Source organism: Podarcis filfolensis (genome assembly GCF_964270895.1).
Source record: "Podarcis filfolensis genome assembly, chromosome: 6".
In the NCBI taxonomy this organism is placed as follows: domain Eukaryota; kingdom Metazoa; phylum Chordata; class Lepidosauria; order Squamata; family Lacertidae; genus Podarcis; species Podarcis filfolensis.
The window spans coordinates 27364901-27382392 of record NC_139609.1 but is presented as its reverse complement, the minus strand read 5'-3'; the positions used below and the strand labels follow the sequence as shown (position 1 = coordinate 27382392).

The 17492-nt window shown below is 40.4% G+C and overlaps 1 protein-coding gene across 4 annotated transcripts in view; it reads right to left on the bottom strand.

Annotated features, from left to right (window-relative positions):
- Positions 1-17492, bottom strand: part of EVI5 (ecotropic viral integration site 5) — a 67565-nt gene that overhangs the window by 12085 nt on the left and 37988 nt on the right. For all 4 annotated transcript variants that reach the window (XM_083620626.1, XM_083620628.1, XM_083620629.1 and 1 more), the window contains 6 exons: positions 16806-16940; positions 15071-15211; positions 13877-14035; positions 12125-12271; positions 10937-11032; positions 5596-5691 (listed from right to left, as the gene is read on the bottom strand). In XM_083620626.1, the coding sequence (XP_083476752.1) occupies positions 5596-5691; positions 10937-11032; positions 12125-12271; positions 13877-14035; positions 15071-15211; positions 16806-16940 (774 nt within the window). The remainder of the gene's footprint in view (positions 1-5595; positions 5692-10936; positions 11033-12124; positions 12272-13876; positions 14036-15070; positions 15212-16805; positions 16941-17492) is intronic.

The window sequence follows — 17492 nt, the reverse complement described above, 5'->3', positions numbered from 1 at the left end:
TATACTTTTATAAATATCAATAAAAAGGTAAAGGTAAAGGGACCCCTGACCATTAGGTCCAGTCATGGCCGACTCTGGAGTTGTGGCGCTCACTTCGCTTTATTGGCCAAGGGAGCCGGCATACAGCTTCCGGGTCATGTGGCCAGCATGACTAAGCCGCTTCTGGCGAACCAGAGCAGTGCACGGAAACGCCGTTTACCTTCCCGCCGGAACGGTACCTATTTATCTACTTGCACTTTGACGTGCTTTCGAACTGCTAGGTTGGCAGGAGCAGGGGCTGAGCAACGGGAGCTCACCCCGTCACGGGGCTTCAAACCGCCGACCTTCTGATCGGCAAGTCCTAGGCTCTGTGGTTTAACCCACAGCGCCACCCACGTCCCATAAATATCAATACCGATATGTAAATAATATTACATAATGTATCCATTTAATTGCAGGAACAAATACTGCACGCAGTCCATGCAATACTCAATCCTAATTGAGGACATCACAGAATCCAACAATTTTTGAACTGGAAAAATATAGGAGGGGCTGTTTCAGAATAGAAAAGTTTTCAGAACAAGGTATCGGATGGAGCCTCAACTACTTCACCATCTGAAACTGGAGGTTCAATTAATTCTGCAAAAACGCACAATAGCAAACATTTGCTTTTGGCTCTCCCTTCGAAGAGTCGCTCAGCATTATAAATCAGGTATTACTGCCATGAGATTTACAATGCAGAAACTAGCTACTGTTGTTGTACAGGAAAATACTATCAGAAGACGGAAAGGGTCAGAATCTGCATATCGTGGAACTACAGCAGACACAGAAAACTGTACGACACAAACGTATTTTTTTTACACAGTTCCAAAGTTCTTCTTCAACTCTACAACTAGAAGCCATTATTCCTTGCTTCTGGCTCCCAAAGTATTTTGTGGTCTGTTAAGTTTGTGTGAGAAAGGCTATCAGTTCTAATCTTACGCACCACTCTTGTAATCTACACTGCACATTTGTTCCTTGCAACATCCAACAGGAAGCCAAGACAACTGTTTAGGAATACAGAGCATATAAAGAAGCAACAGGAACTCCCCACTCCCCACCCCGCCGGGCAGTTTAGGCAGTTTATAAATCAATCAGTATGAACTGGGAACTAATGCAAGTGAGAGAATATACTCTAACACAGTCAACAGTTTATTTTAGTCCAGACTGGATGAGGCTGTCTAGATATTTGTTCCGCTGACCCCTGTTCCAATGCACCTTCCTTTCTACGCATGGAACAATAGTGGCAATGAAGCCAATATGCCTGATCTATATGTCAAGCAGGAAGCACAAAAAGCAGGTGCTCCTTTTGTGTATCCCTCCCTTCTTCAGCTTTCTCATAAACAACAACCATTTCAAAGCAGTTGTGCCTTCGTAGAACATAACAGTGGCCAAGAACAGTTGTGCATCGAGTGGAAAGCCATCTTAAGTAGGGTTGCCATATTTCAAAAAGTGAAAATCCAGACACAAAAGTTGTTGAGCTGTTGGGGTGTTTTTTTGTTTTGCAAAATCTTTAAAAAATGAAGTTTCTGAGCTACTTTTTAAATGAAATTCGCCAAAAATCCACACTTCCGACATGGGTTACGTCTGGATTTTCCAGGACATTTCAGAGATTTTCGCCCGTACGCTGTTTCTGAAGGCCAAATTCTGGATGTGTAACCCTATCTTAAGAGTAGATGGAAATCATTAGTCAATCTTTTGAGCAAATGTGCCACATGTTTAGTCCAAAACATGAGATAATGGCACTCTAGTCTGCACTACACAGGACAGAAAGCCCTCACACACAGTCATCTTATTATTTTGCATCTACTGAATATAATTTTGGAAAGACAAGCAAAAGGGCAGGCCTTATTAAGCCCAAAGACCTTCCCAATTTTTCACAGACACCACCTACAGACACCACCTACTCTACTGGCACCACTGGTATAGTTTCGCTTCCAATTATTTAGCAGAGACTATTTCATGATCTGGGGCATTCACGTGGTGCCTTATTTTGCTAACTTTTAGGTGCAAAATTGATAATTCACTTGGTCTTCCTAAGAACTTCCATTTAGGTCAACTCCATCCAGACACATGATTTAGTTATCTATAATTACTTTTAAAGGTTTATGTATTGTATCCTTTGCTTTTAATGATGATGCTTTTATATATATTTATTTTTTATTGTTTTGTGGATTTTAGCCGTGCTTTATAACTTTATTTATCGACCACTTAGGACTTTTTGGGTCAGCAGTTTATAAATAAATAAATGCTCTACCTGCTGTATACTGCTGGTTTTAAAACATTGTTGTAACTCTTGTATACAAACATTTCAATTTCTTCTTTTGGGTTGTTTTTTTAAAAATTGTTAGGTGCCTTGGGAAAATTTTAATGGAAGGTTGGATAAAATGTTTTAAATGAACCCCCACCCCAAACAATTTTTGCTTATAGTGAAGATTTTTGTGAAGGCCTGTCCAAAAGTGAAGGGATGAAGAACAGAAGAGAGAAGTGGCTTCAAAAATAGGGTTGGGAAGGTGAAAAGTTAGGTTAGTAGTTGTATGGAGTGGGAGGGGAAGCTCGGGGTGTGTGTGTGTTAATGTGACTTGTTAAGCGGAACACCTCATAATAATATAAATACACATTAGGGCAGATCTTCAACAGGTAAAACTTTGATGTATCCTATTTATAGCAGCTTAAAATATAAACAGGACCAGATTTTTTTTTTTTTTTTTTTTCAAGATCAGGAGTACCATACATTGATTTGTCTTTCAAACTTGAAAATTGCAGGCATGCACACTAAAGTAACTTCTATTTCTTTCCCATGTTTTGCTGAGTCATCTGTGAATGTCTCCCTCATTCAGCTGGCCAAAAGGTTGTGGTCACATTGTGTATGCCACAACTTTAAAAGGAAGATTAGCTTACAAGGTCAACCATAGAATGCCTATGAATGTTTAGAGAAGCAAAGTGAGAGGGACCATTAATCGTTTGGAGGGCAATTTTTTTTATTATTTGCATTTATTGAGTATAGAGTTGTGTAAGATACATACTACAAGTCAGAGTGCGATTCTGAGGAAATTCCTGCTTCAATATTTTTTTAAAATATATTAAATTAAATTACATCCCTTTGAAGTTGTGACATTTCGTTGTCTCAGGGGAACAATGCCATGTTTGGGATGGAATGCTGAGTAAAACTCATAACTGCCCTCATCCATCTGCCTAGGATGTCTTCTCTAGCTCTCCCTCTGGGTTTCGATACTTCAAAAGACGGATCTATAAATTTTATACCTGTTTACAAAAGTCAGGTCTGAAATTCTTGGAATCCCAAAATTGCATTAAGATTCAGTATAAGGTGTTTATGTAACGCAGAAAAATGTGTGTTGTCATCCTGAAGTGCTGAACAACTCCAAAAGAGAAAATAAAAGTGAAGTGTAAACATTAGCAGGTCCTAATTTTCCACAGAGTATCACAGAAGCAGAGTATTAATTTGACGAAAAAGCTGCGTTCCTAGGCTTGTTTATCTGGGAATAAACCACACTGTACAATGGGACACGACCACTATTCTTCCTTATTCTCAAACTACTCTTCAATTATTAGGAGGTTTTTTAAAAAAATTAAATAGTCTGCAAAAGAATAGAATTATAGGATGTAGGCTGCAATTCTTATGCAGTGGTACCTCGGGTTACAAATGCTTTGGGTTACAGACTCTGCTAACCAGGAAATAGTACCTTGGGTTACAAACTTTGCCCCAGGATGAGAATGGAAATCGCGCGGCTGGCGCAGTGGCAGTGGGAGGCCCATTGGCGAAAGAGCGCCTCAGGTTAAGAATGGTTTCAGGTTAAGAACGGACCTCCGGAACAAATTAAGTTTGTAACCCGATATACCACTGTATACATTTGGAAATACCTCTCCCCCACAGCCCAAATCGCTTTCCTTTTTTTCCCCAAATACTTTTTATTGCTTTTTTGTAACAACAACAAATAAAACAAATACTCTTACATTCAAAAAATTTGTATGTCTTCTTATTTACCCTGCGCCTTATTGCGCCCGGACTTCCTTCCATCCCTTCAACGGTTTTCATGTCTCAAATCTTTTCTTATAGTTTCTTATTTACACTGCATCCACATCACAAGATTTACATTAATCCTGCTACAGTTTTTAAATTCTTACAATTACTCCGTATATATTCAACAAATTTACTCCAATCCTTTTTGAACTTTGCTTCTTTTTGGTTCCAAATCTTATAGGTCAATTTCTCCAATTCTATGTATTCAAACATTTTTGTCTGCCACTCCATTAAAGTTGGGATTTCTTGGGATTTCCATTTCTGAGCCACTAAGATTCTAGCGGCGGTCGTTGCGTACATGAATAGTTTGTAATTTTCCTTTTTTAATTCATCCCCTGTTATCCCTAGCAAAACTGCTTCTGGTTTCTTTGGGAAAGTGTATTTAAATAGTTTTTTCATTTCATTATATATTATGTCCCAATATTTTTCCCTTTTTTCACGTGTCCACCACATGAAAAAATTCACTGTCTTTTGTTTTACAAAATTTTACAAATTGCTTTCCAAGCAGGTACTGGACTGCAAACACTTGCTTGAACTCGCACATAAAATAAGCTCTTAACCTGCAACTCCCAGTATTAGAATGGGCGTCTGGGATATGGATCCCATTCACAGCAGGGCAGGGCAGTAAGACTGCATCCTTACATGGATGCAAATTCATTTCAGATGCATATCTGAATCTTTACTGTATGTCCACAGTTCCGATTCCACCAGCAAGTGATATGCACCTGTAGGCTGTTTGTATGCACAGATGTCCTTAGCTGGATTGGAGTATAAATGTTTAATGCAAGATGGTTGGATATTGATTTCTCAAGTGAGTTTAACGATTGTTAAAGGTGCTGTTGATAAAAAGACAAAGCAGGAATTCTGCTATAATCTCAAGTGAGATGGGCCGTACAGAAGTCCCAGGCACCTCTGAATGATTGCTGATTTGTACGATTATTCATACACATCAGCGACAAAGCTGCATCTCCCAGCTGCTTCTGTTGAAATCTACTATGTTCATGTTTTGGACAACGTGTACTGCTGCTACATTTTAGAACAGTGATATTTTTGCACAAAATACATCATTTGTACAAGTATATCACGTTTCTTGATGGCAGAAAGGAAAAAATACAGATAGATGAACATTCACGTTAAGAGTGGAAATGCATAAAAAATTAGGACTGAAATAGTAAAGTCATTTAAAAACTAAAAGCTGTTTTATTTTCAATGCAAGAACTTATGGAAATTTATTTCACATACAGGCAACTGCCTCTTAAGATAAAAAATCTAAATAAATCAAATGTTACTGGACTATTACACCTCTAACACACATAATTCTTACAATTCATAATTCTTAATTCAGTTGGGTTAGATGTTCCAAAACATTGTCAGATTATGGATGTTATTAAGTCATGAGGAATCATTAAATGAAGAATGTTAAAAACACTGAAACAGTAATTACCTACGATCAGCAAAAAAGCCCCACATAAACCAAGTGGTTCAAGATAACTAAAAGAAACAAAAGTGAGCAAAAATTATAATCTTTGGCTTACCTCATGATTGAGCTCTGCTATCTGATCTTTCAGTTCTCGGATATACTGACTTGAGTCGGAATTATTAAGCTGTCCTTGAAATTTCCCTTCTTCTTTCTGTTCCAGAAAAGATGTTAAAAAAAAAAAAAGGTTGATCAGGTAATACTATATTCCCTTTTATACTATTTCAGAAAGGTGGATTCAGAAGATAACATCATACTTAGAATTCACCACTGAAATCAATGAATTAAGTTATAGATTTCCACAGATCTGCTCCAAGTATGACTTACTGGATACCACCCAGAGCTTTCCAGGTTTATATAATGTACTGTATTACCTTTGTTTTCTTTATTATTAAAAAAACCCCATGCTTATAACTACATTAAAAAAACAGAATTTAAACAGAATACGAACATGCATTCTATTTCAGAAATAATAATACTACCCTTCACCCGCAGAACTCAGGGCAGTTCACAAAAAAACTATATAAAAGCACAAAATACATGATAGAAACAGGAACAAAAAAACCAAACCAACTAATATCCCCAGCCACCTCCCATAAACACATTTGAAAGGAGTAGAAAGTAAAATTAAAGTAAAAAGGTAGCGGTTGGGAGAAAGAATCTACTTCAAAACCTTTTAACAATAGAATAGTAATCAATTATTCTTATCAAACCTGACTTCAACACAGCGGAAAAAACACAATGTATTTTAATTAGCCCCAAATCTGTGGGATCAGCCTCATATAACCAACATTCTTTATTTAATGCCATATAAACCTTGAAACTTTTCCGACTTGTTTTCATATTTTGGAAGTAATTTATACTTCCCTGAAATATAGCTGGGTTAGATTATTAGTGTTCATAGAATCAGAGTTGAATGGGACCCCAAGGGTCATCTAGTCCAACCCCCTGCAATGCTGGAATCTCAGCTAAAATATCTCTGACAGATGGCCATCCAACCTCTGCTTAAAAACCTCCAAGGAAGGAGAGTCCACCACCTCTTGTTAGAGTCTGTTCCACTGCTGAACAGCTCTTACTGTCAGAAAGTTTTTCCGAATGTACAGTCGGAATCTGCTTTCTTTCAGCTTGAAGCCTGAACATACCCAGTTCCTTCAAGCACTCCCCATAAGGCTTAGTTTCCAGACCCTTGATCATCTTGGCTGCCCTCCTCTGCACACGTTCCAGCTTGTCAACACCCTTCTTAAATTGTGGTGCCCAGAACTGGACACAGTATTCCAGGTGTGGTCTGGCCACGGCAGAATAGACTGGAATATCAACTACCTTTCACTCAGAGTAGATCCATTGAAATCAATGGCCACAACTCCGATATGCAATAGGTTTTGAAACCAAGCACGCTGATCCCTCAGGATAAGTCTGGTTTGTTAATCAAAATGTGATTTTTAGAAAGTGCACAAATACTTAATTGTATGCTTCTGTTTTTGGTAGCCACAGAAGCCACAGAAAGGAGAGATTCTATATAGGTTTAGCAGGGGGCGGAAACCCTGCTTGCCAAAGGCTTGGCCATGAGAGATGGGGAATTCTGACTTCTTCTGAAAGCTTGGTGGCACATGAATCACGCTCACCTTTGGGGAAAACAGACATACTCTTATTTCATATCTAACTAATCGGATTATCCATAGTTAAGTGGGGAAAAATGGATTGTGGAAGTTAAGCTATCTTGCAGCCTTTTCTCAGTTTGGTCTGCTTTATGAACTTTTGCTATTACATGGTGATGACATTTTACACTGAACACATAAATTAAGTTTATTCATTAGGGCAGTTGTGGGGGATGCGTGGCCTTTTGGTGACTGGGATGATTCATTTTAGGTTTTCAGAAAACGCATCACACTGCTGAAGAGTACAACAAGAGTTTCCTGTAATTGCAAAAATAGAAATTCTCTCTTTAGAACTCTGCAAGTCCTGGATATTAAAGAAAGGTGCTATAAGATATAAAGACAGGCTTCTTCCCATGAAAGGTAAGAGTTTACTGTTGGGAAGGTGCCTTTAGTTTTTCCTTAAAAGTGAATGCTGGAGGCCACAGATAACTTTGTTCTGCAGAGCATGCTAAACCTGAACACTGACAAACAGAAGCAACAGCAGATTTCTTGTGTGAAGTTTAACTTTTTGTACTTTAAAAAGCATGAAAAAACATATTAACAGATTACACACACACACACACACACACACACACACACACACACACACACTTTTGACTAATTTATATATGTAAAAGAAGAAGAAGATTGAGATCCTGGTATCAGTGTAAATGCTCTCAATTAAATCCTCTTAATTTGGGGTTCAAAAAAATAGGGTCTTGTCTTATACTTGGGGGTGTCTTATACATGGAAAAATATGGTAGTATTTTAAAATATGAAAGTATTCAAATTACCGTAGATCAGCGTTTCCCAAACTTGGGTCTCCAGTTGTTGTTAGACTACAACTCCCATCATCCCTAGCTAGCAGGACCAGCAGTCAGGGATGATGGGAATTGTAGTCCAAAAACAGCTGGAGACCCAAGTTTGGAAAATACTGCCAGAGATGGACATGTTAGTTGTATCCACATAAAGCATAAATTAAACCCTCACCTCTGTTTTGCTTGGGATTTCTTTTTTTTGGGGGGGGGGAGTTGATTGTAATTAGGGACTTGATTGTAATTTCCGTAGTAATGTGGGTGTAGCGATACTAGGGGCACTTTACATGTTTAATGCCAGCGTGTCTTACACTTACACCTAAACTCTTCACAGAAAGCTGTATGCTTTAAGGTAATTGCTATGACCCAGCTCTGACCCTGAAAGTGGAACTCCTAGATTCTCAAATGAGTAAAACTACTTTGAAGAAGAAATGCATCTAATACAATTATTTTTCCATTGCATCTTTCGTATGCCTCCCGACCAAGAAGTTAGCTAGCAGTTTGTGTTTTCAATTGCAATCTTTTTATCGTGTGTGCATATATGTTTGTTGTACACAGCTTTGCCTTTTAAAAAAATGTAGTATATAAGTATTTTTTTATTATTATAAACAAGTGAATAAATCTAGAACAGTTTTAAGAAAGAGCTATGAACTATAGGCTTCTGAGCAGCAGGCACACTGCACATAAAATACAGTGGTACCTCAGGTTACATACGCTTCAGGTTACAGACTCTGCTAACGCAGAAATAGTGCTTCAGGTTAAGAACTTTGCTTCAGGATGAGAACAGAAATTGTGCTCTGGTGGCACGGCGGCAGCAGGAGGCCCCATAGGCTAAAGTGGTGCTTCAGGTTAAGAACAGTTTCAGGTTAAGAACGGACATCCGGAACGAATTAAGTACTTAACCCGAGGTACCACTGTACTTTGCTGCAATTTTATAGGACTTGAAGTACTGTATCACTGAAGGGATTTGAGTTCCTTATGCTTAGGTAGAAGCAGCAATTAGATTTTGGCGGGGTAGGAAGTGGCCGCCAGGATTTTGGTTTCAGAATCTTCACAGAAGTTTGACTTAAAAGGAAAGCTCTGTGGCTTCCTCAGAGAAATTGTTTTGAGGCAAGTCAATGCTATACTCTCAACATTATAGTTATTATTAATAATCAAATTAAGTGCTGTGTTTTAAGACACAGTTTAGCAATGTCTTCACAGTCAGCAAGTGTAATAAAGGACCCCTGGACGACTAAGTTCAGTCAAAGGTGACTATGGGGTTGCGGTGCTCATCTCATTTCAGGCTGAGGGAGCTGGCGTTTGTCCACAGACAGCTTTCTGGGTCATGTGGCCAACATGACTAAACCACTTCTGGCACAATGGAACACTGTAACAGAAGCCAGAGTGCACGGAAACGCCGTTTACCTTCCCGCCACAGCGGCACCTATTTCTCTTCTTGCACTGGCATGCTTTTGAACTGCTAGGTTGGCAGAAGCTGGGACAGAGCAATGGGAGCTCAGTCCGATGCGGGGATTCAAACCGCTGACCTTCTGATCGGCAAGCCCAAGAGGCTCAGTGGTTTAGACTATAGCGCCACCCATGTCCCAAGTGTATGTCTCAATAGGCCCTGCCCACTTCGTGTACACTGTCATGCTTAGACTGGACAGCAAGTCTTCCCACCCCAGCAGCTAAAGAACTACAGTGATACCTTAGGTTAAGAACTTAATTTGTTCCAGAGGTCCATTCTTAACCTGAAACTGTTCTTAACCTGAGGCACCACTTTACCTAATGGGGCCTCTCGCTGCCGCCGCGTGATTTCTGTTCTCATCCTGAAGCAAAGTTCTTAACCCGAGGTAATATTTCTGGGTTAGCATAGTCTGTAACCTGAAGCGTCTGTAACCCGAGGTACCACTGTACATCAGAACTGTTGTGTATGTACAGTCCCAATGCTATGTTTAACACATATACCTATATGCAAGTCCACTCACTTCTGCCTACTTTTGACTACTGAGCCATCAGTCAAGTGTCTTAACAGAGACCACTGAAAAGCACTTCTCTGCGGTAGTATTCCAAGTGGTCGGTGAATCAGTGTGGCGTAGCATGGTTAGAACATAAGACTAGGACCTGGGACGCTGAGGTTCAAATCTCCACATAAGCTGGCTAGGTGACTTTGGGAGAGTCACCCTCTTCTCTCAGCTTAATGTACCTGGCAGGGTGGTTACCAGGAGAAGGAAAACCGTGTGCATTTTAGAAGAAACGAAGTAAATAAAAATAAAATATATTATACTTTTTTATTTTTAAAAAAGCAGAATTCAAGTTGTAGGGTAGGAGTGAACAATGATTACAAGGCTCCTTTGGGCAGGGTATCAATTTAATAATAAATAATATCAGCATAAAAAAGGTAAAGGGACATCTGACCATTAGGTGCAGTCGCGGACAACTCTGGGGTTGCGGCGCTCATCTCGCTTTATTGGCCGAGGGAGCCAGCGTACAGCTTCCGGGTCATGTGGCCAACATGACTAAGCGGCTTCTGGCGAACCAGAGCAGCACATGGAAACGCCGTTTACCTTCCCGCTGGAGTGGTACCTATTTATCTACTTGCACTTTGATGTGCTTTTGAACTGCTAGGTGGGAAGGAGCAGGAACCAAGCAACGGTAGCTCACCCTGTTGCGGGGATTCGAACCACCAATCTTCTGATCGGCAAGCCCTAGGCTCTGTGGTTTAACCCACAGTGCCACCCGCGTCCCTCAATATCTAAAGGGGAGCTCACACATAAGGGTAATGGAACCCTGTCGCCAATTTCGTAAACGAGTGTAAAGGGCAGGCAGAATTATGTCTACACTGAGAGGAAATGTTAAAAAGTTACCCAACGTGTGTCAAACTGAAGGGGAAAAGAGTGAAAACACAAAGCGGTAGGAAGTGAAAAAACAAAACAAAGGGAACAAAGGGAATGGTTTACACTCTTACTTGGATTTCTAGTTCTGCAATATGTTGCTGGAGTTCTGCCACAGCTGCTATGCTATCTGCCTCTCGGAGCCTTACAGCCATGACTTCTTCTTTATTCTAGGAATAACAGGGGTGAGGAGGGAATAGAAAAAGTTCAGAAAAAAAGTGATTCCAAGTAAGTTACGGGTAGCAAGCTGACTCACATTTAAGGAAAAACTGATTTGAGCCAGAAGTATCCTTTTGCTCTAAATTCATTCAACAAGCTACTTCAAGAGACTGACTGACCATGCTATCAAAATAAATACAACAATATTAATGATTTATTGGTGTTGCGGACTCTCCTCCCCCAAGATTCCCCCCCCCCTTTAAAACAATTTGACCTGTGAGGTTTTAGTAAGCAAGGATAGGCAGTCTGTGAATACAAGGATATATAAAACATTTTTGGATGATGCTGCTCTATCGCCAAGGAGAATGTGCAACTGAAGGCAGCCTCTAAAGTTACATTTGCCATTGCAGTTCTCTTTCCAGCATTCAAAACATACAAAAAATTTAATGCATGCTGAAGATACACCCTGCTCTGCACTTCTGCAGTCTGAAGTAGTAAAAGACGGTCTGTCCCTTACGTGTTACATTTCTGCTTTTCCATGTGTGTGAGGGTACGTGCACAAGAAGCACAATAAAAAGGGACAAATAATTAAAAACAGGAAACGAACTGTACAATGCAGAATCTCATCCTGTCTTCAGAGGCACATCCTCGACATAAACAGGCATCCAATTAGCATTTGCTTAGCACTCAAGGTATATTACAAAACTGTACATTATACCCAGTTGTGGCTGATGAATATACACACTCCTGGGAAGTCCCCTTACAAACGGTGCACAATTAAAATGTAAGGCGATGACTAGTTTTAGGATGATAAATGGTGCCAGAAATCACCAAATGTCCTTAGATTTTTGCCTATGGCACCTCTTCTTACAAGGGATTCTGTAATCCATCAAAACACTGAAATTGAACTGAACAACTTGCATTTTACAAAGGGTGAAAGGGTTTTAAAAATCAAACGCGATGTCAGCTTGTTTAATACAATTCTGTAATATAAATCAAATATCCATCCTGAGAAAGCCTGCAGGTAGAATTTGCTAGTTCTCCAAGATATCTTGGTTTTAATGTACACAGATAGTGTTCACTGCATTTCTGTTTTGGGTTACCTTGCATTCAATCTCTGCCTGCTTTCGCTTTGATTCCGTCAGCTGAGCCAGAAGTCCTTTGTTTTGAGCAGACAGATACTGGACCTTCCCTTGCAAACTGGAAATCTCTTGTTCCGCCCTCCGCAAATGGTTGCTATTTATCTGGTTCTGATGTTTAGGTGCGATAACAAGGGGGAGAAAGAGGGATTACGTTAGCCTTGACCTCAGTCTTCTTATACATTTGCAGTAGTAAATATGTGAAAGCTAGTGCAAACCTAAGGCTTGTAACTTCCACTAGCAAAGCAAGACAATGATCATTTACTTGCTTCTGCAACAGTTTGGTCAGTCCCAATCTATTAACTGTGAAAAACCTTTCTTTTTGGGGGGGGGATATAATTAATCAGTAACAGTGAATTAATTGAGGAAAAGGGTCAGAATTGATGGAAAGTTAATTCCAACAACAACAAGAAGAAAAGATAGACACCAAGGGGGGAAAACAGACTCACTTGCACAGAGGAAAACCCTCAAAAAAACCCCCACAAAAAAACAGGATTCACTACAAAATAGAAACAACCATCACACAAATAAACCAGAGACAGTCAGAAGAGCACCAGTGGAAAGAAAGGTCTACTTCAAGGAAGGCAGAGGAAAAAACCCAACTGTTACTCTTAAGGGAGGAGCAACTTAGAAGTTTCTCTAAGCGTTGGTGTTTTTTCCCTGCTTTCAGGCAAGTGGAGGATAACAATCCCTACTCGGTGGTGTACTAGTACCCACTCAAGAACGAAAAGTTACACTTAGCAGTATTTCTGGTGTACTTGTTTTGTGTGTGTGCTGCTTATATGAATGTGCTGCTTATTCAAAACAAGAAATTTGTACTCAACATTAAGGGCTTACACACCTCTCTCTTATGACACATATTGCACATGTGATCAGATAGAGCAATTGCACCCCCTACAGGCTGAAAGTATTGTGGAAACCAGTGACTTTTTGCTGCATAACAGATAAAATAATATTAAATAGATTGGTGCAATCACGGGTGGGTTTTTAGCTTCGGTACTGCTCTGTGTATTAACATGCTACACAGTTATTTTTACTGATGGAGGCTGCTCAATCGTTTTAACAGCTGCTTCTCATTGCTCTCTGCTACTTTAATTTAGTTTTTATGTATTGCCTTACAGTTATTCGCTACCTTTTATATGGAAGATATGAATGTCTTAGATAGCGCTTTTGTTGCCAGAGAGCATTATATTGGCAGCAGAAGCTGGATCAAAACACAGTTTCACGCCAACAAAACATATTGCCTAAGAATCCACATACTTCCACCCACTAATCAATTTTTTAGACCAGTTTAGGTATGATATAAGTGTCAGTCTGACCTCACTATATTCTAAGTGACTTTAAAAGTGGCACCACATTTTCAAGATTGGACAAACTCCCCACACTATTTATTACAGGTTAGAAAGTACAATAGTATCATTAAAGAATTCTCTTCTCTACTGGTCATTGCCAGCATCCTTCAGACATTAGCAGCACTTCGAATTTATACATTGGATCTGACTAAGATCTACTCAAAGTAAACCTATTGAAATTAATAGACCCAAGTTAGTCATGTCCATTAATTTCACTGGGTCTGCTCTCAATGGACAGAGCTCTATACTTCCCAGTTCCAAACCCAACATACTACGTTTAGATATGCAAGTGGTTTTCATACTTAGGGAATTATTTCCATGCAATACCTGACATTCAGATTCCTCTAGGTGAAGATGCCCTTACCTGTGTTTCCATTTCCATCATCCTTTGCTTCACTTCTTTCAGCTCGGCTTGTGTTTCTGCTTCTCGGAGCCTGACGGTCATGAGTTCATCTTGCAATTCATTTAAAGCGTTCTTTTTAGGGGGGTCTTTCCACCTCCCAGTAGTGCGAACTAGATGGCGCTAAAAACATTGCTATGTTTTAACAGAATCCCCAACTTGCATTAAAATAAAAAATAAATCTTCAACTGGCATAAGGATGCAGGAGAATTCATTCAACTTGAGTAACCAAAAACAGGAAAAATATGGAACATGGCGATTAAAACAGCAAATTTTCAGCAGCCAAGCACTAAACTGTACATATACTCATAAGGACAAAAAGGCACATCAATATCTTGAATGTTTTTGTTAATGATTTAAAAAATTCCCCAGCCGTTGAAATACTTACAGTCTCCTCATATTTTCTCACTCCTAAATAAGGTTTAAATTGCTTAAGACAGCATTATTTGAAATCCTTGGCAACTGATCACTAAAAGCTACTCTAAGATTATGACGTATAGTTGCTTGGGCATTACTCTCATTGAACTACTCAGTGGAAGTTAAAGGTTAAGGTAAAGGGACCCCTGACCATTAGGTCCAGTCATGATCAACTCTGGGGTTGCAGCGCTCATCTCGCCAGCATGCTCTGGCGAATCAGAGCAGCGCATGGAAATGCTGTTTACCTTCCCACCGGAGCGGTACCTATTTATCTACTTGCACTTTGATGTGCTTTCAAACTGCTGGGTTGGCAGGAGCTGGGACCAAACAACGGGAGCTCACCCCATCGCGGGGACTCGAACCGCAGACCTTCCGATTGGCAAGCCCTAGGCTCAGTGGTTTAGACCACAGCGCCACCCTCGTCCCTCCAGTGGCAGTTACTTCTGAGTAAATAAGCTTCAAGACATTCTGCTAACACAGAAAACTGCATATTTCACAGAAAGTTTATAGCTATCTCAGCTGCAGAGGCAAATGTAAAAACCTGCATTTGCTAAACAGGGGATCAAAATGAATGGCAGGGGCTCTCTGCAACTAGGACTCATTCATTTGCGGTCTCTTCTCATGATCCCCAGCCTCTTCAAACATCCCTCTTGTACACTAGCTCTCTGTAAGTCCAGTTTACACAATGCATTGTTGAATCAACTTTAGCCCTAGGTCTTAGGGCTAGGTCTATAGCCTTACCTGCCAGTGTTCCTCCAAATCTTTAACTTGTTGTCTAAGTTCTTTTAGACCCATCAGAGCTTCTGCTTCTCTTAGTTTCACTGCAATCAATTCTTCTTGAAGTCTAGCAATATTGTTCTCATCAGGGAAGGAGCTGTTCCTCTGCAAACAAAGCAAGCTCTTAAGAAACCGAGAGTATAAGGCAGGCTATTTGCATTAAACGATACGTGACGTAAGGGAAAGAAACACAAGGGTCATCTAGCTCAGACCTCTTGCAACTGCATAATATGTTTTGAGGTGGCATTTCAGAAATACAAAGCACAAAAAGAACCCCCCAAACTTGAAGGACATTAAAATCTTCACAAATGAAAATGCATTGGCTCAATGGGCTTAAAGTTTCGGTGAAACAAAACTCTCTTTCTTGAGCAGGATCATTATATAAGGAAAGGGGACCTGCTAGCCTATTAGTTAGTTAGTTCATAAAATTTATACACTGCTTGATTGTAAAAAAATAAAAGTAAAAACTCAAAGCAGTTACAAAAAGATAAAACAATAAAAATCAAGGGGTGGGGGGTGGGAAATACAAACCTACTCTAAGACATACAAAATTTAAAACATTAAAACGAGTTAAAGTTATCTCAACTTTCTAAGCATCTAGGTAAGGTAAAGGGTAAAGGGACCCCTGACCATTAGGTCCAGTCGTGACCGACTCTGGGGTTGCGGCGCTCATCTTGCTTTATTGGCCGAGGGAGCCGGTGTACAGCTTCCGGGTCATGTGGCCAGCATGACTAAGCCGCTTCTGGCGAACCAGAGCAGGACACCAGAGCAGCCGTTTACCTTCCCGCCGGAGCGGTACCTATTTATCTACTTGCACTTTGATGTGCTTTCGAACTGCTAGGTTGGCAGGAGCAGGGACCGAGCAACGGGAGCTCACCCCGTCATGGGGATTCGAACCGCCGACCTTCTGATCGGCAAGTCCTAGGCTCTGTGGTTTAACACAAAGCGCCACCCACGTCCCATCTACCATCTAGGTAGGTTTGTCTAAACAATAACATTTTTTGCATGCCTTGAAAAGAGTAAAGCGAACTCGCCTGATTGATCTCAATAGGCAGGGAGTTCCGAAGGGCAGGTGCTGCCACACGAAACGACCCGCATTCTTACAAAAGCAGAACAGTTTTATGTGCCAATTCTGCCGAATGAAGCAGCCAAGTGGGCCCATGTGGGGTAAGGCAATCTTGTTGCTAAGGGCGTTAGATACTAATAGCAGGCCTTTGGTTGATCTGATTTACATCCTATGCCCTTTTAAAAAATTGGGGGGGGGCTATTGGGTTGTTTTTTTTTTATTTTTATTAGGTATTTTGTGGTTTTATATCTTGATTTTATTCTGTGAACTGCCCTGAGACCCCTGGAGTATAGGACGGTATATAAATTCAATGAACAACCCCACCACCTTAAACTTGGCCTGGTAGCAGCACGCAAGAATTCTATATGGATAAAACAGGCAGGCAGAACGATAGACCACGCTAAAAGTAGCTTGCCTGAAGTTTAAAGAGAGAACCTCTCTAGGGAGAGTTCCTAAAAGTGGGAGCTTCAATAGAAAAAGCCTCGTCTTGTGCCCCAAACAACTGTGCTTCTGAGTAGGACACACACTCTCCCCATGCTAAATGTAGTTGGGCCAAAAGGGACCTACGTTTTACAGAATGTTATGTTAAATTCACTTAAAATCACTCTGCAAAGCATTCTGGTTTGGACTTGCCTTTTCCATCTCAAGAACCTTGTCTTGCATTTCCTTCAAGGCACAGTGGGATTCTGCTTCGCTCAGCCTTGCTTGCACCAACTCTTTCTCCAGCTGCAGGACAAAGTCTTCACTATAGCGGGAGCTGCACTTTTGCTATATGGAGGGAGTAAGTTCAGCATTAAATGAGAGGAAGCAGTGCAAGCGTGCTCAGAAAGCAAGAAGATGCAATGGGGAGGGGTGCTGCTGCTGTGAACTATGAAGGCTTTCCCCCCTCAGACATTTCCATTCAGACTTACATACAGACAAAGTTTATTCCCACTAGGGAGCAGACACTAAAAAACAAAAACCCTGCTAACTTAGGAACCAGTCCTATTTTACAGTGATTTTTATAATACCCCAAACCTGAAGTTTAAGTAGTGGAGCAGGTTGCTTTTTTTAAAGCTGTGGAAACACACCTCCAGTTTTCTGAGGTTTTGTTTTGGTCATCCTGTGAGTCAGAACGTTTCAGCGTTTTGTGGCGCCACTGCAAGTTTGTCCCTGTTGACAAACTAGACCCAATCTTCAAGATACAACAGGGGCTATTTTAAGGATTAAATATTTTTACTTTGCCAGCTAGCCATTAAGTCATTGTGTTCTCCCAAGTACAGTTCACGTTGAGTCAGCCAGTCTGCTGTGGTGACTAATGAAAGGCTGGGCCTTGCCATT